Raw genomic sequence first — 26,522 nt, 5'->3', positions numbered from 1 at the left:
TTGTCTTGTCCCCCATCTCCTGTCAGATGAAGAATTTGAATCAAATCTGTTTTGAAGAATTTGAATCAAATCAAATCAAATCTGTTTTGAAGATTTTCTTACTTTGCAGTCTCTACACTGGAATAGGCCAAACTGTTTTTTTCAAAGCTACTTTGAACATGAAATTTATATGAAGCAGCCCTGCTTTAGTTCTCGAAAGTCACTACAATTCTGAGTCAAGGTAGAAGCAAAAGAAGAAACTTAATCCGAGATGTTCAAGTATGAGCAATGTCAAATAGAAGTACGAATATTGTCCTTCTGTGAAAGAGCTCTGTATATCACTTCTGAAATGCAGCTCAAACATCATATAGAATGATGTAGGATAAGTCATTTTTAATATTAATAAGTGATTTCTAGAAACATGGGTTGATTTCAAAAAATGATATCCATGTCTATTGTCTCATTCTTGTATAAATTGAATGTATTCTCTCATAACAGAAAATTTGATTCTTCTGCATCATCTTCTATAACAGAAAATTTGATTTTCCCCACTCCCTAACTCTTCCTCTAGATAGAGGGAAAAGTAGTCTGTAGAGGTTCTGACTGCAATGTATCAGAAGAGAGATAAGTTGCCTAGTATGACTAGAAAATTTCTTCATCATTAAATGACCTCTCTAATGTTATATTTATGCTTACTGATATACATATCCCTGTAAAACAAACATATTGGTTTAAGAGGTTAATCATTCCTGAGAATCTAGAATTGTGGCAAAAGAAATAAAAGAGCTAACTTCGTGATGTACTAAATGTACCAATGAAAAGATATCTTACTCTTTAAACTGTTGAATACCCCTACTTCCTTCTTTCCCTGTTCAGAAAATGTTTATTGAACACCTTTCATGTGATATCCCTATACTAGACTCTGGTGAAAGAGATGAACAATATAATCCTTGTCTTTAAAAATCTCATGGTGGAGATAAGTAAACTAAAAATTACAGTGAAGTGTAATAAAAGCAGGTTGACATATGAAAGGGGTGACTGAGGAGTATGGAGGAGGAACAGCTTTCAGTGAGGGGAGACTCAGGAAATCCTTTTCTCGAAGTAATACGTGAATTATGACAGTTGGGGAGCAAAATGTGGATAAAGACATTTCTCACAGAGGAGAAGGGACTTTGCTGAGGAACCTGTACACAGTTGGATGTTGCTGGAGAGAACTGTGAGATGGGAAAGGGGCAGGAGGAGAAACTAGAAGGTGGCAGAAGCCAGATCACACAGGAATATTGCTACCACTGAAGACTTTCTTCAGGGGTTTTGGTCAGACTTGCATTTAGAAACTGTAAGCTTTTACACCAGATTTTTCTCAAAGTGAGAAGAGCATCTTGCAGCAGTGGCAGTAATCCAGAAGAGAAAATGGTAGGTGCAGGATCCAACGAAGTCATTCACTGATCTGGACTTGTGCTCTGTGAGGAATCTAGGTTTAGAAATGTCAAAACTCACACTAGGCTTCAGAGAAATAAAGTTAGAGGGCAGGTTGGATGGATGTTACCCAAGTGTGAAAGTGACAGAGATGTATCTGGCCTGACCAGAGTGACAACTGGAACCAGAACTCCAGTAACTTGAGGGTGCTCTCTCTCTGTCTCTTGGCTCCATATCCTCTTTCTGTTTGGGTTTCATCTTTTAAACCCCCTTTTTTTTTTTTCTTTTTTTTTTTTTTAAAGATTTTATTTATTTGAGAGACAGAGACAGATAACAACGCAGATAGTGAGAGAGAGCACAAGCAGGGAGGAGAGGGAAAAGCAGGGAGCCTGACACAGGACTTGATTCTAGAACCCTGGGATCATGACCTGCACCAAAAGCAGACGCTCAACTGACTGAGCCATCCAGGCATCCTAAAACACTTTCTTGTATGAAGCCAGAACTAAGGTCACTAGCATCTTTAAGTCTCACTGTGCTGAAGGAAAAAGGTCTCCCTAGGAGAAGACCTAGGGAAGAACTCTAATTGGTTTGCCATCATTAGGTGCCCATCCCTCAACCAATCACTGTAGCTGTGCTTCTTTGGGTCAGTGTGGGTTTGATTCCTGCTCTTGAAAAAATTGGTGCAGTCAGAAAGGTAGACTCGGGCTTTTGCCATTAGGACCATGCAAAGAATGAAGGAACAAAAAAAATGTTCTTTGGGGGAATCTACAAACTAGGCAGCCACCACTATCATGGTCTAGTAGAGGCATGATTTGTGAGTTGTACAGGAATGTCTGAGAAGTCGAGGCAGTAGGTGTTGGATAGTTGACTGGAGGATGTGAATGAGAAAGAGTCAAAGGGGACTCCCAGGCAGTTGCGTAGATGGTAAGCCCATTCATCAAGCAGTGACAAGCAGTGTTGTCAGCTAAAGTGGAAATGTGAATGAGGTAAAGGTTATATCCCCCGAGGTGAGCAGGAGGAAAGCCTGATGGGAACTTGCAGGTCATATAAAATGATTACCAGGCAGCAGGAGCTTAGCTTGAGTTGGGGAGCTTTAATTAGAATAGGTGTATTCTCCCATAGCACTCAGGCTGCAGCATGGGAGGAAAGACATTGATATTGAATTGAGGTTTTGCAGAGTATGTGAAGTGGAACAGCTAGGATAGCAAAGGAATTAAGGGCATTAGCAAGAAAATGGTTGAAGTGATGGATCATAATGCGAAAAGGAAGGAAATAAAGACTGAGAGATCTGCATGAGCAAGAGGCTGGGAGTTCCGCGTGCTTGGAGAACAGGTATAGTGCGGCTGTAGGGATGGACATTATGGACAGGAGGATAAATCATGAAGTAGAGGGGAGTGTTTGTTTAAGATCTGAGCGGGGAATAGAAGCCCTCAGAGGGAACATCTGCACATTTTTTAATCTGAATTTTTGTTCTCTCTACCCTCTCTTCTGTGCCCATGGATGAGCTCTCTGGAGAGCTCAAAAGTCATCCACTAGGCCCTTTTTGTAATCACCAACTCAGAGACACAACACCAGCAATTTTTACCTCTCTCCTGGATCATTTCTTTGTCATCACTGGATCTCTCCCTCCAGCATGCAAAGATGCTGCTTTTTCTCCCATCTTGAAATAAAATTGTCTCAGTCTCTCCTCCATTGTCTCTTGAACCCTCTCACCCATCAGACTTCTGTCTTCATTCCTCTGAAACGCTCTGATCAGGGTCACCAATCACCTTGATTCCGCCATACCCAGTGGTCGTTTTTCCATCTGTCCCCTGTCTTCCTGACCTACAGTCGTGGTGATTAACAACCTTCCAGGCACGCGCTTTCCAGACTTTCCGGATTCTTCCATGCTCTTGTTTTCCTTCAGCCTCACTGCTTCCTCCTCATCTGTTTGACCTCTAAACGTTGTAGTGTCAGTGGATTTAGTTCTTGGACCATTTCTGTTTTCTTGCTCACTTCCCTCTCTTGGTGGTCTCAGCCGGTTTCAGGACTTGAAATACCATCCAGACATCAATGGTTCCCAAATGTGTGCTTTCACCTACACCCTCCTCAGGAGGCCAGACTCATATATTCACTTTGACTCTAGATGAAGACTCACCCTGTCTCATCATGATTTAAATATTTCATGTTTATTAGTTCTCTGATGGTTTCGTCAGTGTATCAAATGAATAGAGAGACTTAAAATAACACAGTGTATCTGTGGGTAAGGTTAGCGTTTATATATAAATTTGTTTTAATTTTGTGGGATTTTGTCTTTGTCAGCGTTGGTTTGTTTGACTAAGGCAGTGGTTCTCAAGGGTGGGGGGCAGTTAGTTTCTCAGGGGAAATTAGCAATGTCTGGAGACATTTTTGGTTGCCACTGTTGTGGAGGGGGTGCTGCTGGCATTATTGGGTGGCATTATAGCCAGGGATGCTGCTAACCCCCAGATGTCAATAGTGCCAAACTGGGAAACCTTGAAATAAGGATTTGTGAATTTGAATCATCTTAACTCTCAGTAGAAAAACACTGAACATTGATACAAAGAGCAAAGTAGTTTGAATCTTTCTCTTTAAACACATATTTGTGAATAATTGCCAAAAGGTGGTACCTATCCCCAACAAATGCACATTGTGAATGGTCCTCTTGTAAGCCTGAGATTCCTTTAAGCATGCCTGTAGGATTTTGAGTACCTGCAGTTAAATAGTGTTGCTCTTGGCAGGACTTGGTGAGCAAATGAGGTATGAGCTCTCTGATCTCCGCAGTCTGCTCAGTCAGCCATGACCTTCCCAGTGTCTCTTCTTTCTACACCCTGTCTGCTGCGAGCCATGGCCCAGGCAGTTCCCAGTGGGGTGGCCAGAGACTACCACTGTGGGGGAATGCAGGGCCCCAGGGCGGAGGTTCATGTGGGGTTCAGGATAAATTGGAATGATTTCTGTTTTGCAATGAATATCATCCAAACCAGCTTTGTACTTTAACTCCAAAAAAATCTTTAAATCTAAAGCTTTTGGATGAAAGTACTGAACAATGAAATAGAAGTTTTCTTAGAGAAATTGTGGTTACTTCAAATACTATTTGGATGCTGACAGGGATACATTTTGCATATGTTTGTATGTACGTGTTCATTTATACACAGTTGTGTGTTCATGTACACCTACAAACAATGATAATTTCCACACACTCTTAGCTACTTTGCTTCTTTGGAGTTAGGCAGTATAAAGACAGAGCCATAATGAAATACATGTTAGAAAAAGAAGCAGTTTTGTTTACTGTGATAAGCAGAATTTTCCTAGTAGGGACAATTATCTCCCTTACTTTATCTCCCTCATGTTTCTTCCCTTAGTTCCACTTGGTCGTAATAAGATGTCCATTCTTGCATTTTGTATGTTATGAAAACAAAAACAAAGTCTCTATTGAAGGGTAATACATTGTGGTAAAGAATATGAATTAGCAGATGATCCAATTCTTTAATTTTAGTAAGTGTGCTGCTATTCATGTCTTAAAGTTAAATGCTGATAATTTAGGGTGTATGTTTTATAAATTTTGTTAGTTCTTCTTTTTCTTAAACTTGTTTTAGAAGGTATCTGACTAGGGGAATATTATCTTGATATATTTTATGATTTTATACTATAAAGTTTAACAAGGAACATGCATATATATGCACACACATTGATGTAAGGATTAGATGTAAGAACAAAGCCAGGAAATTAGGAATTTGGTTTTAGTTGTTTATCTGAGCTGCCTCCTGTGTGTTGGTGCTGGAATGATCTCACAGCAGGCCATAATCATCTGTTCTCACAGGAAGTGAGGCCCAGTGTAAAGGGGAAGAACCACAAGACAAGACAATCTTCTGGTTTAGGATTTCATAAGGAAAAAAAAAAAGTATATTTGCCTAGTATGTATAAAAAAATCATTAAAAGTAGTTGTATTTTAGCCAGAGAAAAAGTACAAGCAAACCAGTGATATAAATTTCAGGTTTAGATGTTTATAAACGTGTGTGTGTGTGTGTGTGTGTGTGTGTATACATGTGTATATATATGTGTGTGTGTCTGTGTGTGTGTGTGTGTGTGTGTGTGTGTGTATCTATATACAGGCATACTCCATTGAGAAAACCAAAAAAATCAAATTTTTTTGAATGTCTAGTACAAAAATAAATATGTATGGGGTGCCACAATTATTTGCATTGCATCCAGAAATGCAGAAAAATTAATTTCTTTTAATATCTTTATTTCTCTAAATCTGTCATCTCCCTGGCAGTTCCCTCCCACCAATAGACAGGGACCTCTAGGGTCCCCAAAGTGATATCTAATCCTGTTTACTTAGTGTGATGCAGTGTTTTTATTTATTTATTTATTTTGAAAGAGGGAGAGACCATGTGCAAGTGTTGGGGGAGGGACAGAGGGAGAGAGAGAGAGAGAAGCAGACTCTACAGTGAGTGCAGAGCCCCACTCAGGCCTCCATCTCAGGACCCTGGGATCATGACCCGAGCAGAAACCAAGAGTCGGATGCTTAACCAACTGAGCCACCCAGGCACACCTGATGCAGTGATTTTTAATAGACCTTTAGGTAATGCTCAGCCTCCTTAATTAGAAGGCTCAGCTGTTGGCCTTAGATAGTAACAAAGTGGAAGCAGAACAGTATTAACCTGGGGACTGTGGAAGGGGATGAAATGTTGCAGAGGTTAGTGTCTCCTGGCTTCCATCAGAAACAAATGCAGACACTCTCAGGAGGAAACAGTCATTCTCAGACTTGTCCTCTGGTTTCCAGCAGATTAAGATGACTAAATATGAACTCTTAGGGTCATCAAATGCACAAGGAAACAAACTGCCATCAATCAAAATCAACAGAAAAAAAAAAAGAACAACAAGAAATTAGCCCCCAAGAACTTTAAATATTGGGGTTATCAAATTCAGAATATAAAATTACTATGACAACTTTAAGTAAATAAAATGATAAATCATAAAAATCATTTTATTTACTTAAAAATAAGCAGCAACAGAATATAAAAATGCCCAGGAAGATTTGAAAAAAAAGAACTAAAGAGAACTTTAAATATAAAAAAAAATTATCTTGCCATTTGTGATGATGTGGTTGGAACTAGAGGGTGTCATGCTTAGCAAAATAAGTCAATCAGAGAAAGACAACTATCATATGATCTCCCTGATATGAGGAAGTGGAGATGCAACGTGGGGGGGTTTGGAGGGCAGGAAAAGAATAAATGAAACAAGATGGGATCGGGAGGGAGACAAACCATAAGAGACTCTTAATCTCACAAAAAAAAAATGAGGGTTGCCGGGCAGAGGCGGGTAGGGAGAGGGTGGTGGGGTTATGGACATTGGGGAAGGTATGTGCTATGGTGAGTGCTGTGAAGTGTGTAAACCTGGCAATTCACAAACCTGTACCCCGGGGCTAATAATACATTATATGTTAATAAAAAAAATTTTTTTTAGAAATAAAGAATTAAATGACTGACTTAAAATATTAGAGTGCTGAAGGAAAATTAGATGGATCTAAGGAAGTTACCCAGAACATTGCAGAGAAGGGCAAAGAAATGAAAATTATTTAAAAAAAAAAAAAAAAGGAAGGATGGAAACAGAGAAAGAAAGGAAGAAAGAAATTAAGACATTGGAAGGTGAAATGAGAAGGTCTAGCATTTCTTTTCCCAAAGGAAATAGAGAAAACAAAACAAAATAGGGTGAAGAAGAACCAATATTGGAAGAAATGATTACTGGGAGATTTCCAGACGTGCTGTAAGAGACACGGATACAGAAGCACTGGGTGTACCATGCAGAAAACCATCTCTGGACACATGGAATTGGGACTCCAGGATACCAAAGACAAAGAGAGAATCTTTAATGGGAGGAAGAAAATGACCTACAAAATACCAAAGATGATTCTACCAAAGAATGACAGAATGGCCTCACACTTACCAATGGCAAAAAATGGGAACCGGAAGACAGTGGAATAATAACTTCAGCATGCTAAGAGAAAACAATTTGCACCCTGCAGTTGTGTAATTAGCAAAATTATCTTCCAAATATGAGGCAATTTTCTCTACATTAAAGGAACTTCTAGTGAATGCATTTTCAGAAGAAAGGAAATTATACCAGAAGACTCAAGAAAGAATGATGAAAAGGGAAAATGGCAAATACAGGTATATGCACAGAATTTCTAGTCCAAAACTATAAATACAAGTGTATTATTTGAAGAAGAGATCCAGGGAGCTATTCAGATTCATTGAGGCAAACTTAACAGAGTTAAAATAGAGAGGAAACTTATTTTATCCCTTTAAATCTTTTACAACTGGAGACTCTTTGACTGTTGTGCTCCTGAAAGATACACCACTACCTTAAGATAATATTAAAATAATATAACAATGCTTGATTTGTGTTTTATCATACTTTCTCAAATATTCTAATCCTTGACCCTTATCGTGGATTGAGTGGCCCCAGGAAGATATGCCTACTTCCTAATTCTGGGAACTTGTGAATATGACCTTATTTGGAAAAAGGGTCTTTACAGATATAATTAAGAATCTTGAGATGAAGAAATCATCCTGGATTACCAGAGCAGACCTTAAATTCATTGATAAGTATCCTTAAAAGAAACAGAAGAGGCAAGACACAGACACACAGAGAAGATAGTGTAAAGATGCAGGCAGAGATTGGAGTGATGCAGCCGTAAGATAAGAATCAAGAATGCCTGGAACCATCAGATACAGAAAGAAGCAAAGGAAGGTTTCTCCCCTAGACCTCCCAGAAGGAACATGGCCCTGTTGACTTGTGGTTTCTAGAACTGTGAGAGAATAAATTTCAGTTGTTTTAAGCCCCCTAGTTTGTAGTAATTTGTTATGGCAGCCACAGGAAATACACACAGTCCTTAATGGTTAAATTTACACTTTTCTCAAAACAAAACAAAAACAAAAACAAACAAAACCCAAACCAAATTCAATTAAAAATTGTAATTAAGTATCTGCTGTAATACAGTGTTGAAGCCGGTTTCTCTAGATACGCCATTTTTTCCCCTTGTTTCTCTTTGAGATGCCATCTAGTTATTTGGGATACAAATGTGTCTTATTTTATTTGGTGTTGACAAGGGGGCAGCTGGCATCCTCAGACCTAATGGTACACTCTGCACACTGCTAATCTCAGCTGCCGTGTTGCTGGTATAAGCTATTCCCTTGCCTAGTGGCCAAGGAGGTGGTGCTAGCTTCAGGCTTGGCTCTTTTTGGTGTCTGCTGCTGATCAAATTCAGGGGCTTCTCTTTCCAGTAGGCTCCTAGGGTGAGTTAGCCTCACTCTACCCCTCCTTGGCATTATGGACTATAGACCCACTATCTCATCCTACATGTAGTGTGTGGCCTACATGGTCTTACCGCCAAGACTCACTATGGGGCTTCCTCCCTCACCACCTCGGGCCCATACATCGTTGCAGGCCAGGCCTGTTGGGTCTCACAGCACCACACCTGCCCTCTGCGGGAGCTCATGCCCTATTCAGTGTATCATGGTGCAGCTGCCCCAGGTCAGATCCCAGGTGGCATCCTAAGGAGATTTCCCCAGACTCTCCAACATGAAGTAAGGTGAAGGCTCCTCCTCTCAATGATTTCTTAAATATACTTTGCTTGTAATCCCAAGGAGCTGGGTTGAAACACTAAAGACTCACCTCTCCCGCCTCTGCTTGTGTCCTTCTCCACTGCCCAGGATGGCCTGGGAACCCCTTCTGCCACTTCTCCTCTCCCCAAGAACTGCAGCCCACATGCATACCTATCAGAACCTGGGAGAAACTTTGGATTGTGACCACTCTTGGCTTTTGATACACTAAATTATTTAGAAAATTACTCTTCCATGAAACCTTATTTTAACTACCTTGGTACAGAATCCTATTTTGAATGATAGGGATGAATATTAACTTTCTTTTTGACTATTTGAAGTAGCTCTCATAATTTTTTCCCAGACTTGAGCTAACTGTGGAGAAGGTCACATACAGACAAATGTGAAAGAAAAAGCCTTACTATTTTAAAAGATTGATCACAGTAAACATATTCAAGACAATAAACATTTGTAACTATTTGTAACTAACAGAAATACTTGACGATCATAGAGTGTTCTACAGCCTTTGAACTATAGTATCTTATTAGGTCCTTAGTATGGATTATTTTCCCATTTTATAGGTAAGGAAACTGAAAAGTTAAAATGCTTGTTTAAAATAATGGCACTTATAAAAGGAAGAGAATTACTGTTAACTCACATAGTGTATAACCCTACTTCCAGTGTTCTCTCTCCAACACCATGTCCTTTGCCTCGGCTTGGATATTAAAGCTGAAGCCTATTTCCAGGTCCTAAGATGGTGCTCTAGTCATGTTCTTAGCTCAGAACACTCAGTGCCCACCCAGACCTGTGCTCTGGAGCTTTCCCCTCACTTAAATCCATCTTGGAGACTCAGCTTTGAGCTTAAATAAATAATAGATCTATTTTATCCAGCATATCTTGGCATTTTTTAATGTGGCAGTTTTTCTTGTATGCTATATTGTCAAAACGCAAGTTCTCGTCATTCTGTCAGTGCTAGCAAAACTGGTGATCTCAGTCTTAGAACTAAGATTTGGACTAAAATCCATCTTAATTTATCTTTTTCTTATGGATATACATTTATGTGGCCACTCTTTTTTCTTTGTTAATGAGTTTATATTGAAAAAGTAAACTGCAGTTGGTTTAAGAAATGTTTGTTAGTGCTTTCAGTGTGTGAGTCTATATATTTGAAATTGGCTCTTTATTTAGATCTGTTCTCAAGCTCAGATTTTCAAAAATCAGAGAATTAAGAGACCTAGTCATAAAAGAACTAAGAAACCTGAACTTTTCATTTAGGCTTAATTATAGATAACATTAACATTGTAATGTAGTAATTATAATAATGGCTAATATTTATTCAGAAATTCCTAATCATATTACCTAGATTTTCTCACTTAAACATCAGATCTACATGGTAAGTACCTATTATTATCCTTGTTTTACAAATGAGGACTTGATGATCCTAATTCCTTACATTTCAGTAATTTATGTTCTACAGCATTGTTTCACCTGTATTAACATATCCTGTGATTTGACATGGCAAGTATACTGGTAGTTTATAGAAGAGACTGTAACTTCAGAGCTTTTAAATGGTTGGTGCAAAATACTATAACCAGTAGCTAATACAGTTGGTCTTTGGTCACTGGGCTAACTTTTCATTTCTTGGTCTTCTTCCTAGCTAAGGTCTTCTAGTTTAAGGCTCTTAGAAATCAAATGTGCACTTAAAATAATTGCAACAGGTCCATTTATTGATATGTTAATAATATACCACCACTTAATCTGAAGAAGGATACCTCCTACATTGCACTGTGACTTAGTAAAAACAGCCACAGGTGGGAAAGCACACACGACAGGCTTGGATCAGGCTCATCTACTGGTCCTGACTGTTGGGCAGTTTTGCTTAGCCTCTGCCTCTCTCTCTGCCCATCTGCACACTTGGGATGGTTGGGCAAAGTTGCCACTAAGTCTCACTCTAATATATAATGATTTTATATAGTTTTCTCCTAAAAACGTCAGTCTTGTGTGATAAGGTATAAAAACGAAGGGAGCAAATTTTTAAAAAAACAATAATTTTAAGCTTCTCCAAAAATTAATTAGTGAAACAAATGGTAGCAATAATGTTTAAAATTAATCTGAAAGTGGAATTTGGAAAACAATTTCATTTACAATAACATCAAAGAGAATAAAGTACTTAGGAACAAATTTAACGGAACAAAAACAAAACTTATTTTCTGGGAATTTCAAAACATTGCTGAAAGAAATTTCGAAAGACCTAAGTAAATGGAAAGACATCCTGTGTTCATAAATTAGAAGACAGGATATGGTTAAGATGATAGTATTCTTCATGTTGTCCTACAGATTCAACACAATCCCTATCAAAATCTCAGTTGACTTTTTTGCAGAAATTAAGCAGCTGAACCTAAAAATCATACAGAAATTTGAGGGACTGAGAATAGCTAAAACAGTCTTTAAAAAGAGCAAAGTCCAAAAACACACACTTCCTGATTTAAAACTTACCATAAAGCTAAAGTAATCAAGAATGTGTGATACTCTCATGAGGATAGATATATAGATCAGTGGAGCAGCACTTAGCACAGTGCTAAAAGTGAAGGCCATTGTCAGAGGTGTTGAGGTCATGATCATTGCAGGGTTGTGATAAGGAAGTAGAGACAAAAGCCTACTCAGAAGCCCCTGTGCTGTTTTTCCATGTGCCTGGAGCACCGTCCCTATCTCACAGCCTGATGAAACTTCAGGGCAGTCTGCTTCTCTGTGTTTCCTGACCACATCCAGCCATGGAGTTACCAGACTTGACTCTTCCTCTTGCAGATCTGTCATCTAACATCTGGCAACCCTGATTTATTTGTCTGTCTTACACTTTCTGTGCTACTTGAGAGCAGGGGCTGCCGCGTCACTTACAAGTTCCCCAGCTCAGTGCTCTGTGCTTGGTAGGTGCTCAGTTAATACTGTTTGAAAGACTAAACCGTAAGGGTAGAGCCTAGATAGATTGTTTGAACATAGTCACATACTTGCTGAGGACCCCTAAATATTTGCTTCCCAGTAAAGAGAATAATCTGAACCATTTTATGTTGGGAGCTTCATCTAATTATATGGCATCACTAATTTATCTAATATATTTGGAATGATAGTTTAGTCCTGTTATTAAAATAGAAGGAAGGACATTGAGAAATCTACATTTAATTATAAATTTAAATTTATTTATTACAAGTCCATAGAGAATAAAAGATTGCTAAGGGTGGCAGATTGAGAAGGATTGCTCTTATTAAATATTTCCTCATTTCAAAAGGCTCTTTTTTGAAGAAGCTCTGTGTTTTATAAACTGCCATGGAAGAAGCAAAGCATACTCTATCAGCTGCTAAGAGAAACTGAAAATTTTAGATTTCCATGGAAATCCCATTGTCATTTTTTTTTAAAGATTTTATTTATGTATTTGACACACAGAGATCACAAGTAGCCAGAGAGGCAGGCAAAGAGAGAGAGGGGTAAGCAGGCTCCCTGCTGAGCAGACAGCCCGATGCAGGGCTGGATCCCAGGACTCTGAGATCATGACCTGAGCTGAAGGCAGAGGCTTAACCCTCTGAGCCACCTAGGCGCCCCCCATTGTCATTTTTAATGATGGTATTGGTATAGATGTGTACACCAGATTTTTGTAGTAAGTGATCTAGTATCTGTTTGCACTTGCCCTGGGCTGTGTTCTTGCCAAAATTTAGTAAACCTCTTCAGAAAAATTCCCCTTATCCCCGTGCCAGTTTCTCTAGAAGCCAAAAGCTTTCATCATAACTCACCTCCCTGCTTTAATCTGCAAAAGAACAAAGCTAAAGTTATTGAAATGTGATAAATTATGATAGTAATCTATCTAAACTGTATGCAACCATTATTGACTTTATGTGTGCTATTACCTTGAGACTTTGGCATTACCTGGTACTTGTGATAACCTTACCTAGAAACAGAGGCTTGGGTAAAATCATCTCGGAAGTGTCTTTTAACTTTGTTCTTCTCTGTAATCTTTTAAACGTAGACATTTTCATTAAAGACCAAAAAATATAAAACAATTTCACTTCTTTCTTCAATTTATGGTCACTTTCATCAATTGTTTCAAAATATTTATGCCGAATTCAGGAGACCATTTCTGTACATAGTACTGAAGTGAATTTGGAAGATGGAATTTCAGTAAGTATGGTACAGGGAAACTTTTGACTTGGAACTATGTCATAATTTATAATTGGAGAGCTCTGCAGGTTTCTAAAGAAGAACAATCACCACTTATTGGCAACTCAAGTGCATTTCTTGTTTGTTTCCTTTAAATAGTTATACCCTGTGAGCTAAGTTACTCTCCTCTCCCATTCCCCCATGAGCCCCAAAATAGCTTTATTAATAGGAACATATGCTGTTTATGTTCTTTAAAAAAATCAGGGTGGTCTTAGATGTCCATCTTCCATTCTGGCATTTCCCTTTATACAACCCTTTTGAATTTTCTGTTTAAAAACTGGCATTCCAATAGCTTTTCTTTGGCCTAATGCCTGGGTCACATATAGCAGCAGCAAATTAGGAATGTTAAGACGTCCCCCAAAGAAAAATGTTTGTTATGAAAGTAGAGCTGATGTGACACTTAGAATTAGAACTTCTTAACTTATCTAAATGACAGTTAATGGTCATTTTCTTTTATTCTTATTTTAAAGAAGCGGGGGATAAGAATGAAAGAAATGCCCAGAGGCTGAGATTGGGTTTGGTTCACCAAACTGTTAAATGGCAAATGTACTATACTGATAAACACCTTTTTATCTCTTTTTAGGAGCTAATTTTGTTACTCGAAAAATTAGCCGGTCAGTGGCTAAGATTTACCTTGGACAACTGGAATGTTTCAGCTTGGGAAATCTGGATGCCAAACGAGATTGGGGCCATGCCAAGGACTATGTAGAGGTAGGAACTGACTCATTATGTTCTTAAAAAGACCTGCATCAGTTGGTGTTTTCAATGCTGGGCCTCTAGTGGAAAAGCATGACCTACAAGAGGTGGTAGCATATAAAATTTTGCTTACGCAGATTTGTTTAAACTCTTACTAATTTCAATTTAAGGCTCCACAGTTCAACTTTACTTATGGATTACACTGAGTGTTCCTTGAATATGGAAACTTCTCACAGTTGTTCTTTTTGTTATTTAAAATGAAGGTATTGGTCATTCATTTGGATGGTGGATGAAAAATGTTTGAATAGTGTTCTTTTCTTTCTAAAGATTCTTTCTCCTTCTCATTTTTTGCACCTTCTCCCTCTTGCCTGCCCAATATACATATAACTAACTGAAAGAATTTTTAAGTATAAAGGTGCAGTTCTCAGAGCTTCAAGAAATACTACCTAATTTCAATTTATATAATTCAAGACTTTCAGATTTACATTATGCTACTAAGGTACCTCTGAGAGTAATATTCTTATGGAGTTTTTGGTCTCTGGTTATCACCCTACACATTTCTTAAAGTATGACTTTACACACCAGTGAATTTTGTTCATTAAAAAGAGAGTTGCTAATAATGATACTGTTGCATAATTCTGGATATAGTTAAAGGGAAATTCAAGTTTTCATTCTTGGGACTTATATACACATTAATTTTTGGTTTGGGTTAGATATGTTATATGTATAAGCAGTGTGATTTTTTTTTAAGCAAATGGTTATATTTTACCTTTCCCTGATCGGTATGCTTTTAAATATCCATGGTGGTTTCCGTGGCCAGACATAAAGGAGCATGTTGGTAACATTGTCTTTTTCCCTGGAGTCTGCTTGTCCTTGTTTAGGTGCTTACAGATTTCCTGTGTTCAGGAAACTATTTCTGTCTTTAATGATTCTTCTCTGGGAAACCGGATCTGGCTTCCTTGTTCATTGATGCGATTCAAAAAGAAACTTGAACATTTACGAAAGAAAGCAAACAAGTAGTTTACTTGCTAACACAGAGGTTAGTCTCGACAGTGTTATTATTTTTGTTTATAACAATTAAAAATGTTGTAAGCTTGAACACCTAATACAGATTTTATATTATGGACAAAAATAGCTCTAATTTTAAATTATGAACAGTGTAACATTTAGATCATTTCAATATGTTCTTCTAAGCTATCCTTACAAAGAGGCATTTATTATATACAGTAGATATTAGATACATTTTAAGAACATTACATTAAAAAATATTTAAGGCCATACTTTCAGAAATTCTAAGAAGTAGGAGAAAAGAGATGTCATCAATAGATGCTGGAACTCTCTTTTGTCTAACCTATATGGCCTAACCTACTTAAAAATATGAGGCAGGTTTTATAAAAATGAATACATTATTTTTTCAAAAGTAACATTCTAGCTATCTGCACATACCTTCTTTTCCAAACTCTTGTTCTCTAAATCCAGAACCAAATAGACCAAATTTCATTCTATTTAATTTTTTTTTTTTGCACCAGGGTAAAAAATGAAATTTATATTAAAACCCAGAAATAGGTGTGCCTGGGTGGCTCAGTCAGTTGAGCATCTGACTCCTGGTTTCTGCTCAGGTCATGGTCTCAGGGTCATGAGATCAATCCCTCATCAGGCTCCACACTCAGTGGGGAGTCTTAGAAATAAATTTTGATAGTGAAACAGCATACCAAATGTTAATAATGCTTATTACTGGTTATGTTTAGTTCCTATTTATGTTTTTGTATTTTTCATATATTTGAAATGAATATAAACTTTTTCAATCATTAAAAAAAAATAATGACATTTTAAAAATAGACCGGAAAAAAATGCCCAGCACTATTGAATAAATACGTAAGTAATGAGTAAGTCTTTCATGAGCTCAGTGGAGCTGGAAGAAGGACAGTACTATCATCTCACTCCCAAAATGCCAAGCCTAGCACTCGTCCTGGGTACAGCTCAAACTTTGAAACAAAGGGGCTGCATTTGTTTTCATTTATAATAAAAGCATTTTATATACATTTTGGCTCAAAGACTTCAAAAAGGTCTTTCCAAATGCTGTTTTGAAGTTTCCTTGACAGGATGGTGTCAGTACAGTGAGCCCAAGAAGCCAAAACATCCATGCAAAAGTAAAATGTTCTGGCCTTTCAGTAAGAATGTAAAAATTTTCAGATTTTATGGAGAAACAGACATACAAAATTAAGTCATTCTCACTGGCATTCAAGACCTGATTTGTTCCACAATACAAGTAGGTTTTGCTATGAAGGATTCCCGTGGGGTTCAGACAGTAACACATTATATCTTGATGATAAGGAACATTGTATAGTTCTCATTTATGGGTCCTGAAAGAAGTCTGAATTTCTTGATTTCTTAAAAAAAGTGTCATTATTAAGTAAGAATTCATAGTTTGCTATTGCCATTTTAAGAACTATCACCATCCCTCACTTTTCTAAATGTATTAAAATGAGGTTACTTCACAGACTTATGACTAAAAGTAGATGTTGCCAAAATTAAAGTCAACAAGCGTAAGAATGAAAAAAGAGAAGCATTGTTTGTTTAAAGTATATCTACATCCTGGCACTATAATCAGCTTTAGAATATAGAAGCCTTGGCAAGTACAGATCAAACAAGTCATAATAGCATCTTATTTACACACATTTAATTACATAATCTTTCTCATTTATACGCAAGCATATTGTACTGGTTAATCTTTAGGTTAAGTGACTTATATTTTGTTACTTATGGGTGAACTTCCACGATGAAGAGTAGAGAGCATTTGACAAACAGAGCGTAGGGATCCTAATTGTATCAGTGATTTGCTTAGGGTTTTATATCTCAGTTTACCCATCTGTGAAAAGGGCATAATAACAACCCTGTAAAAAATTAGCATTAATATGCTATACATTCATGATTAGAATCTACCTCTGTCTTGTAAACATTTGTACAACAACTTATACAAAGCCATTTCCTGTTGCTGATTCAGGTTCATTAACATCCATTTATAGTCTTGTTTCCTAGATCAAAATGATTTAAAACTTAATTTGAGTGGGTAAGTGATATTTCAACTTGAAGAATATAAAAACTGTATTAAACTGTATTGAACTTCAGGATAAACAAATGTTTTTGCAGTTACATATTTTCCAATATTTTATGATAAACTTACAGGATTGTTGAATGAATTTTACCATGAACAGCCATATACCCTCTTCCCAGATTCTATAATTAACATCTAATAATTACTGTTAGAGTTTGAAAAAAAAAAATACTGTTTAAAAACTACTATAGTGCTGATGGGTCAGAGCTCTAAATACTCAGTTTACACAAACAGATTATCAAGAATTTACATTTCTTATGGAATATAGTTAGTTGACAATTCAACTTATAAAATGTTTTTATATTCTTACATAATTATATGACACTGTCTCACTCTGTTTTCATGCCTGCTGCCCTCCACATACATTGAAGCAACTCCTTGTATTCATGAGAACACACTGGAGGCTGTTAACCACATCCAAGCAAATTAAAATAGTCAACATTTTACCAGTAGTGCCTGAAAACTGCAAAGTAGAGGACCTCTAACTTCTCTAGGGAGCATTGGTCTTTCCACATATCTTCTGTTCAGTACCTACCATAGTCATGCTTGTAGTTGCTACACATGACAGTCTTTTAAACTTTGTGTAAAGCCCAGTAAGCCTGCTTAATGCTAAATTGCACAAAGGTAAGCAGATTCTTTATTCTAGGACTGACTTCTCCAAACTTAGGATATGTGCATGCACTGTGGCCTGCTAAGATTAATAAAGTTTCCTCAAACTTATTTAACTTTGCCACCCTTTTAATAAAAAATACATATTAACATCTAGCAGTGCAGGGGTGAAAAACGGCACCATATGTTTAAAATGAATGGTAACAGTTTGGTTAACAAGATCCTAGTGTGATTCCACCTTGATAAAACTAGCTAGAACACAACTATAGCTGGAAAATACTGAAAGGTGAGCTAATTGGCAAGGGCTGGACTAGAAGTATCTTTAAGTTTTTACCACTCATAAGAGGGTCCTTGCTCTTGGGATACATGAATAATCAAGTGACCGAAGTCTGAGCTTTTTCCAAGACTCAGTGAAAAGCCATTTTAAAAATATCATGAGGTTTTAGTGCCAACAACTGACCATACAGTTGCTCTTGAAGAGTTCTCCTGGCCCAAAGGCAATCCAGGGCACATTCAAATTATTAGGGGTGGATTTTTGAGATTCATCTGAATTTTAATATAATGTCTTTCACTCATACCTCTTTCTTTTCTCCCTCCCTCCCTTCCTTCTTTCTTTCCTTTCTTCCCCCTCCTTCTCCTCCTTCTTTTTTGGCAGGGATCATAGATTAATTTTTAAAAAGCTTGTTTTAGAAAAAAAATAATAAAAATTGCCAATCAGACACTGAGTATGTGTCAGAAACTTTACTGAGGACTTTACATACATTATCTCCCACGATATATACAACAGTCCTTTATAGATGAAGGAACTGAGGGTTGGAGAGGTCAGGGATGATTTGCCCAAAACCATGGCCAGCAGAGGTGAATGAAGCCCAAACTCCAGCCCAGGCTTGATACATCAGCCATTCTAATAACCATTCACATTGATGTGAGGGGAGCAGCGACATAAGCAGTGGGATCTGGCTCACTTTCCATTTCCCAGAGAGACAAGACATTGCTTCTGTCCCTTTTCTCTTTATGCCATTTATCGTCCAGGGGGAAGAGAAATATCTGGAGGAGAGCATGTGGTGAGGCAGTGATCAGATCTTGCTGAACCCATTATATTGACTATGTGAGGCAAAGATGCAGAGGATACATTTGGGGAAAATAGGTAGTAGGGTGTCCTTCCCTAGCTGTCCTTTGTCGTTTACATGACTTAACTGTCCTTACAGCTTTCAGTTCTCTGTTGATACCAGAGACCTGGGGAAAGCCAGGGAGCCCCTGGTAGTGGGGGAAGTATACTGTTGCCAGAGCTGGGGAGAATTAACCAGTGTTTCCCCTTCCTTTCTTCCTCATCTGGCAGTCTGCTGCTAGCATTTTGCCTCCTGCGTTAATTCACACAAATCTGGAAGAAAAGGATGCCATCTAAACTTTCTTGAGATTTTATTTAAGGTAAAGCTTACTTATTGCAACAATGTCAACAAACTGTTACTTTTTTGTTGTTATTGTTGTTCAGGAGAGTAGCTCCATATCTTGTTGTGTTTCAATTCTCTAAAGTGTTCATGGAGCCAGAATCTTAGGTAAGGCCTCACTTAACAGAAATGCAAAAAGTCATAGTTGCCTCATTTCCACTGGCCAGGTCTTGAGTGATGAGGGATGACATCACAGGAGTGACCAACCCCCCAAATCCCAGAAACTCTAGGCTCTGTTTAAATTGTTGTCTCAGTGATGAAGAGTACACCAGCAGAATTTCTAAGATGGATTATTCATCTAGTTTTCATCCATAGATAGTTAAGAAACAGGAGGTAGATGCATTTTTCGATCATATTTTCAGTTGTATTTTAAGAATTTAAAATTGAGCATCTGACATTAAGTTAGAAAAGTAGTGCTTGGCAAATGTGTATAAGTGCATTTATGTGAAAGAGTGAAAATGAATACAGCGTGGAGTTGCATATTCAGTAGATACAGTGCCCGTGGAAATGGATTATGAAACTTCGTGTAAATGCCATTTAAGTTCTAATGGGTAGCAATTAACCACATTAAGGTAGAAGCTTGTACTCCACCCTTTGCTCACTCCCACTGATGCTAAATGTCATCATACCGCTGTGGATCATGAAACGACTGCTTGTACCAAGAAAGTCGCGGTTCTATTCCTGAGAATAGTCTTAGGAAAACAGTAAAAAAGCCTCCTGTTACTTAGATTACCACACTCATTTACTTACGTCTAAAGTGTACCGTTGAGGTTCGCGAGCTTTCCCCTTCCACCCCCAGAGGGGCCTGCCCACCGCCTGTGTGCTGTCCCCAGTCCTGGCTGAGCTGCACTTCCTCACATTCTCCTCTGTCCTTCCTGCTTCTCTCTGCTGTCTCTCCTTTCCCTGGTGCCGCCCACTTCACACCTGCTTCTGCCCACAAATGAAAACTGGCTATTTAACTTTAATAACAAGCCTATTCATGTGATATACACGTAATTGCCTCTTATAAACTATGACATCACCTAACTTTAGTGATGATTTTGCCTGTAGAAGGTATATATCTTTAATATTAAATGCTTCATTTTTATATTAGTGCTCTCTGGAAAGGACAGAGGGATTTGCAAGTATTTACTACTTTAATGTGTCTCATGCCCAAAAATGCCCATAAATTACTGTCTCTCTCATACACACACATTCCTCTACACACACACACAGAGTCAAAACCCTCATTTTTACATTCATTCTCAAGTACTATTTGGTTTTATCTTACTTACCTGCTTTTTTACAGGAAATCATTTATTAAAATTATGTGTTTTGTCCTCACAGAGCCCGGGCCTATGGCCCTTTTCTGTGACTTTCTCAGACCACTTAAAGGGGCTTTTGCTGCCCTCAGGAGCCTATGCTCCAGGTTCCCAGCTTAGCCTTATGGGACCCTTTAAGACAAGCATGTTAATTTTACCTTTACATCCAAAGCCACAAAGCAAAAATCCTCTTCCAAATAGAATGTTCTGTAAGGTGAAGACATGCATTTTATTTTCTGCTTTTGTGTATCATGCTAGAAAACATCTCTGCTTATTTTCTGCGATAGAATCATAGAAGTGAAGTCTCAAAGATTCTCCTTATCTTTTCTCTCTAGGTAAGGCAAAAATTTTGATCCCCTCTTGAGTGTTACATCATTTGCATTTGTCAGTTATTTCTTTTTCTACCTACTGAGTTTAGGAAAGCTGATAGCTGATGGCTTTGTAGAGCAATTTGATCTGAACGCAGGGGCAGTCTCTGTGCTGGAGACCTTGATTTGTCCCATGGACTCTTCACCCAGGGCAGCAATTGTAAGACCAAGAGGCATATACACCTTTTTGGGAATAGATGCTGTGCAGGAATGGAGTGTCTGCCACTTTGACTTGCCAGTTAAATAGCTTTAAAGTAAGTGATTGACTTTGTTCTATATTCTTTACTCTGTGCCTTATTATGATTCAAGAATATTCAAAAGCCACCACCATCCTCTTGGGGTCACATTTCCAATGTAGCTTTTACAGTTGTTCCAGAAACTGGAGGTACTACACATGTAAGCTAAATATGCTCCAAATGAACAAATTTGGGATACCATTATGTGAGATCCCTTTTTCATTATAGAAAAGATAGACTGGGGCTTCCACCAAGCCTAGTTAATTTACAAGTATAGTTTTATAAAAGCAGTATTACTTAGAGGCAAAATTGAGAAACCCTTGCAAAACTGCCATTGCATTGTTGATTTGAGTCTCCCATGGAAATAGTCAAGCTCCTAAAGAGATAGAATTACTCCTTAGTATAGCTTCCCAGCTTTCTCTCAAAGTCAAGTAAAATATTTGAGATCACTTCTGCTATTTTTTTCCTCATATTATGAAAAGATTGGGTTTACTTATTACTTTTCATTACTTCCTGAAGAATCCAAGTAGATTGAGATCTCTGAGAATCAAACCATTCCTCCACAAACATAGGATATGATGTGGTTAGTTGTCTAGTATCAGTCTCTCTCAAGGAAGCTCCTTGAAGGCAGGAAGTGGATATTATTTCTCATTATTGTAATTGCCTCCCAACATGCTTAGTATAGAGTAGCAGATTCCCAATAAATACTCTCTCTATTTGACCATTTCTTTATACAATTTATAAAAATGAATATATATGAAATGTCTTTTATTCCTCTCATTATTAAAGGATTATTTTCTAAACTTAGCAGAAGATATTCCCTACTGAATGTGATCTTACCACGTTTAGTTTTCAATTGTGATTGATTTACTTGATTCCAGGAAGTAATGTTTTCAAGCAGTTTTCTGTCTTGTTGCTTACAGATGGTAAAGGAAAACTCAATAGTGCCCATATGTTCTCATACTGTGGTAGGTTTCCCAGTTATCTGCAGCTTCTACTATCATTAGACTCTATTCCTATTTGTAAAAGAAAGATAGACATATGAGCAGATGGAAAAAGCAGAATGAAAGAATGATTTACCAAACAGAATTTTAATAATCACGAAAGTGGCATTAGCTTACAAGATCAAGTGCCCCTCAGTATGACTGGTAACGCTGACATCTGCTCATTCAGAAACCTCTTTACTTGTGTGGTCCTCACTGTATTTCTTCTCAGTTTTCCTGACTGTCATTTGATAGAGGATTCTTCTAGATAAAGCAGGATTTCCATCACAGATTCTATTGTTTTGGAAAACTTTCACTCTTCCATTCCTGTCCCTCCTCCCAGTCCGCTGTATCCCCTCACCCCAAAACACACACACACACACACACACACACACAGCAGGTCACTTTCTAATAATAGGACTTTTTTTTTTTAAGATTATTTATTTATTTAACAGATAGAGATCCCAAGTAGGCAGAGAGGCAGGAAGAGAGAGAGAGGGAGAAGCAGGCTCCCCGCCGAGCAGAGAGCCCGACGTGGGGCTTGATCCCAGAACCCGGGATCACGACCTGAGCCGAAGGCAGAGGCTTTAACCCACTGAGCCACCCAGGTGCCCTAGGACTTTGTTTTTAAATACATGTAAAAGTTAAAGATTCTTATATGGAGTTCCGTGATGGCAGCTGTAGAAAACCTAGATAAACTGTGCAGCGAGCAGAAAAGAGAAGTATTCCACAGGATCTTTTTGGGTTTTCTGAGTGTGTAATTTCATTTCCTCCCCAGGCCGCATAGATCCCTGTTCCCAGGTCCATCCTCCAGCTTCTGACTCATGAAGCAGTGGAGTGGTGTGCTTCCGCCCCAGGGGCAATGGTGTGTGGGTTGCCTGGGTGGAGCATGGAGGAGGCAGGTTGCATTCCAGGAAGGTGACCGAGGCCCTTGCCTCTTGGCCATTCTGTCACCATGTCCACACAATACAAATACTCATCCTGGGTGTGGCCCTGGCTTCTCTCTCCTTGCAAAGATCAAAATCCCAGAGGCTTCATGGTTTCATATGTTTTTTTCTTACAGTATCTCCTTTAGGTCAAGAATTACGTGCTGATTTTCATTGGATCTTAAATTTCAGGTTTAAAAACAAAATACAAAGAGCTTTCACCAGACTTTTTTTTAACCCCCTGAAGGTTATCTTCTTGTATTTGTGTAGTGCTTTATCATATACATCTTTGGATTTGATTCTGCCAACAAATCTTAGTGACTAGGAGAGGAGGAATTATTATTTGCATTTTCCATATGAAAAAGCTGGCTTTGAAAAGAGGTGCCCTTGCCTCGTATTGAACCGTGGGTTCCAGCCTTGGCCCCACTGGCTCTTCAGCACAGCCCCTTTGAGTGAAACAGCACAATGTTTCTGGGTTGATTCTTGGTATATTGAGTCATTCTTGTGAGATTTTTAAAGCCATTTTTTCACTAACTTCAAAATTTGACTTTGTAACAAGTATTACCCCACTAGGAATTACAAATGAACTTGCATTTTTACTACCGGCCTTCTACCCATTCTGTGAAACAAAGAGTGCAAATAAGAGAAATTGAGTTAGAAAGAAACTCTAAAACATATGGAGAGCCAAAAATTAAAGGGCCAGGTCATATATTCTAATTGGGAGACTTCCTCTGCAATAAGTGTTGGCTTAATAGTTGTACAATCATATAATTTGAAGAAGATATCAACTCTGTACAGGAAATACAGGTTTAACAGAAATCATTTCATTTGATCCTTATCTTCAAAAAAAACTGAAAAAGTTTGAAGAAATGGCATAGGTGGTTTAAATTCCATTGCCTTTTGTCAGTGACAGCTGAAAGCTTCATTGTAGTTAACTATCTGCTAGAGCCTTTGAGAAACCAAAGCGTCATTGACTGGCTGGGCCAAATGAATCATCTATTAAAATTATCCCTAATGAATTACTGGCTTGCTTGTTTAATTGCGCGTGATATAGGGCTCCGGGATGTTAGAAGTCTAGTGAGACTCAAAGAAATTGTGTTGGCTTAGTTAAGCATGTCAGTAGGATCTTTTCTAACTCACTGTGCCCTGATATTCCCTTCCTCCTCCTCCCTCTCCTACCTTCACCCCTTCCCTCTGCACCAACTCCTCCTTTTCTCCTCCTTCCTGTCCCTCTCCTCTCCATCCTACCGCCCCTGCCTCCATCTTACACATGCTGTCTCTGGCTGTCTCTTTCTCTGTGTGGGTGGGGTAAGGTGGTATCAAAGATTCTTATTACAGAGCATCTTTGATTAAACAGGGACTCCTTGCGACTTTGTGCTCATCAGGTGAGGGGGTTGTGAGAGGCCTAAGTAGATGGAGATGGTTTTGGAAATGTACAATAATTTTCCTTCTTGATTTAGTGCAAATACAAAGCCATCCAGAGACTGCAAAATGTGACTTCCCAAACGTGCTTCAAATATTTCAATGGCCGGTGCACTGGGGCTTCTCCTTCGTTGTGCACCTTCACATGATGTCTTTCTCAAGCAGAGTTCGGATTTCCATGTTTGTATCCCTTTGACTGATGTGTTAGGTGGAGGGTCCTTGGTTAGCAAAGTCCCTCACTTTCAGGGATTTGAGTATTAACCACCCGGCTTTGCTCAATGAAACCTTTCTTTAAAGCGTGATTAACTACTCTGGTATGCCCTCTTCTACTTGATGTGCCCTCGGCGCTGCGTGAACAGCATTATATTGTGACTAGGTGGCTAGTGGGCTTCCTCTCATTTTCCTACAGCTGTGTTTTCCATATAGAATAGAGTAGCAAAAACATCGTGATCATGAAAACCTACATTACATGAAAACCATGATTATCACATGAGTTTTTGTGGTATCATGCTGATATTTTGCTGATATCACACCAGCAAGAATTTTAAGATCTTCAGGTATAGCTTACTTTTCAGCTTTGTAGCATGTTTGAGAGGTGGTTAGCCAGACTTCTCATTTCTTCTCAAAATTCTGCTCTACTTTGGGGATCACTCTGAGCTGCCTCCTTTGTTTACTCTCTTCCCCAGCCACTTAACCACAAGGATTGACCATTTTCCCTGTAGTCCTGTCACTCTTTATTCAGATCTCTCTGAGTCCCTGCTACCAGAGCCCTTATCCCAAGTCGGCTGGGCAGCTTTCTTACACACAGAGCTCTCGATGTCTGGTCACTGTGCTGACCTTCTTTTGTAGCTCCCAGTGCCCTTCAGAGCATCTGAAACATAGGATGTGCTCAGTGTGTTTTTATGGAATGAATGAATACCCGAGAAGGAATAGACCTAAAACCAGATTGGCTTCATTGGTTCATTTAATTTAAAAACTTAAACAATTTGATACATCTTCTGATCCCGTGCCTTCCTCTAACAGGTGAAGCAATTCATTATTCAGAAATACTCACAGACTTGAGATAAAACAACTGGTTCAGGGGCACCTGGGTGGCCCATTTGGTTAAGTGTCTGCCTTTGGGACAGGTCATGATCCCAGGGTCCCAAGATCAACTCCCTGCCAAGCAAGGGGCCTGTCTGTCCCTCTGCCTGCCACTCCCCTGATTGTGTGTGCTCACTCTCTCTCTTTCTTTCTGAGAAATAAGTAAATAAATAACAAAACACAGCTGGTTCAGAGTGTGAACATAACTGCAGTCTTTTGTGGTCACTTCCATCCATCAGATCACATGACCAATGAAATGGCTGTAGGATGCATTTTGTCATGGCTGTGGAGACTCATCATCTAGGTGGTTCCTGCATCAGTTAGGGATTACACTCAGTCACAAGTGACAGCTTACTAGGAGTTACTTTGCTCACCATGAAAAGTCCAGAGGCAGGTGCAAGCCACTGCACAATTCATAGATGCGAGGGCCAGACTCTGGTCATTCTTTCTCTCATGACTCCAGGGTGGCAACAGTCCCAGCTGTCCTCTGCAAATCCCCTAAGGACTGTGTCAAGGAAGAGAAGGCTGCAGATCTCTGGGGGACCAGCTCTAGCATTCTGTTAGCCAGAGCCATGGCCCATGGCCACCCTGCTTGGTAAGGGAGATCATGATGCCACGGTTTTAGTCTCTCAGCCTCTTTTTCTGGTCAAAGAAGAAAAGAGACCAGGTGCTGCAGGAGACACTTACCTTTGTCCCATTGTGCATTTGCAAATGGTATAGTTCTGCACAGGCCACGGTGAGCAAGGGACAGGGAACCTGCAGCACGATGCTTTTCTCCTGGCCTCACCCCAGAGGTGTGTGTTGAGTACTGTACTACAGTTGACCTTCATGTGATTGTGAACAACCACATTAAACTGGATGTTCAAGAAGCCAGAGTTAGACTGTAGTTATTTTAGACTCTGTATTTAAAGGTTTATTTTTTTAATCATTTTTGTGATAATTCATAGGTGCTCAGTCTAACCCAAATCGTATGCTATTGACTTCCAAAATTTTGCAACAGTGCCTGTTTAAAGATTGCTGGTAGCTTTTCTCCCCATCAAGAAAACCATTCAGATCTATGGTATAGATCTACTGTGTTTTCCTTCCTTCCCCCACCCCTCAACATCCATTTACTGGTATGGATGGGAACATAA

At 38.7% G+C, this 26,522-nt stretch overlaps 1 protein-coding gene across 1 annotated transcript in view; it reads left to right on the top strand.

Annotated features, from left to right (window-relative positions):
* The window catches only part of LOC111156715 (GDP-mannose 4,6-dehydratase), a 628,939-nt gene that overhangs the window by 315,202 nt on the left and 287,215 nt on the right, over positions 1–26,522 (top strand). The window contains exon 7 of the mRNA XM_022517761.1: positions 13,786–13,913. Coding sequence (XP_022373469.1) covers positions 13,786–13,913 — 128 coding nt within the window. The remainder of the gene's footprint in view (positions 1–13,785; positions 13,914–26,522) is intronic.

The sequence above is a fragment of the Enhydra lutris genome, unplaced genomic scaffold (assembly GCF_002288905.1).
Source record: "Enhydra lutris kenyoni isolate GAN:26980312 unplaced genomic scaffold, ASM228890v2 scaffoldscaffold48, whole genome shotgun sequence".
NCBI classification, from domain to species: Eukaryota; Metazoa; Chordata; class Mammalia; order Carnivora; family Mustelidae; genus Enhydra; species Enhydra lutris.
This window is presented reverse-complemented; position numbering and strand designations above follow the sequence as displayed.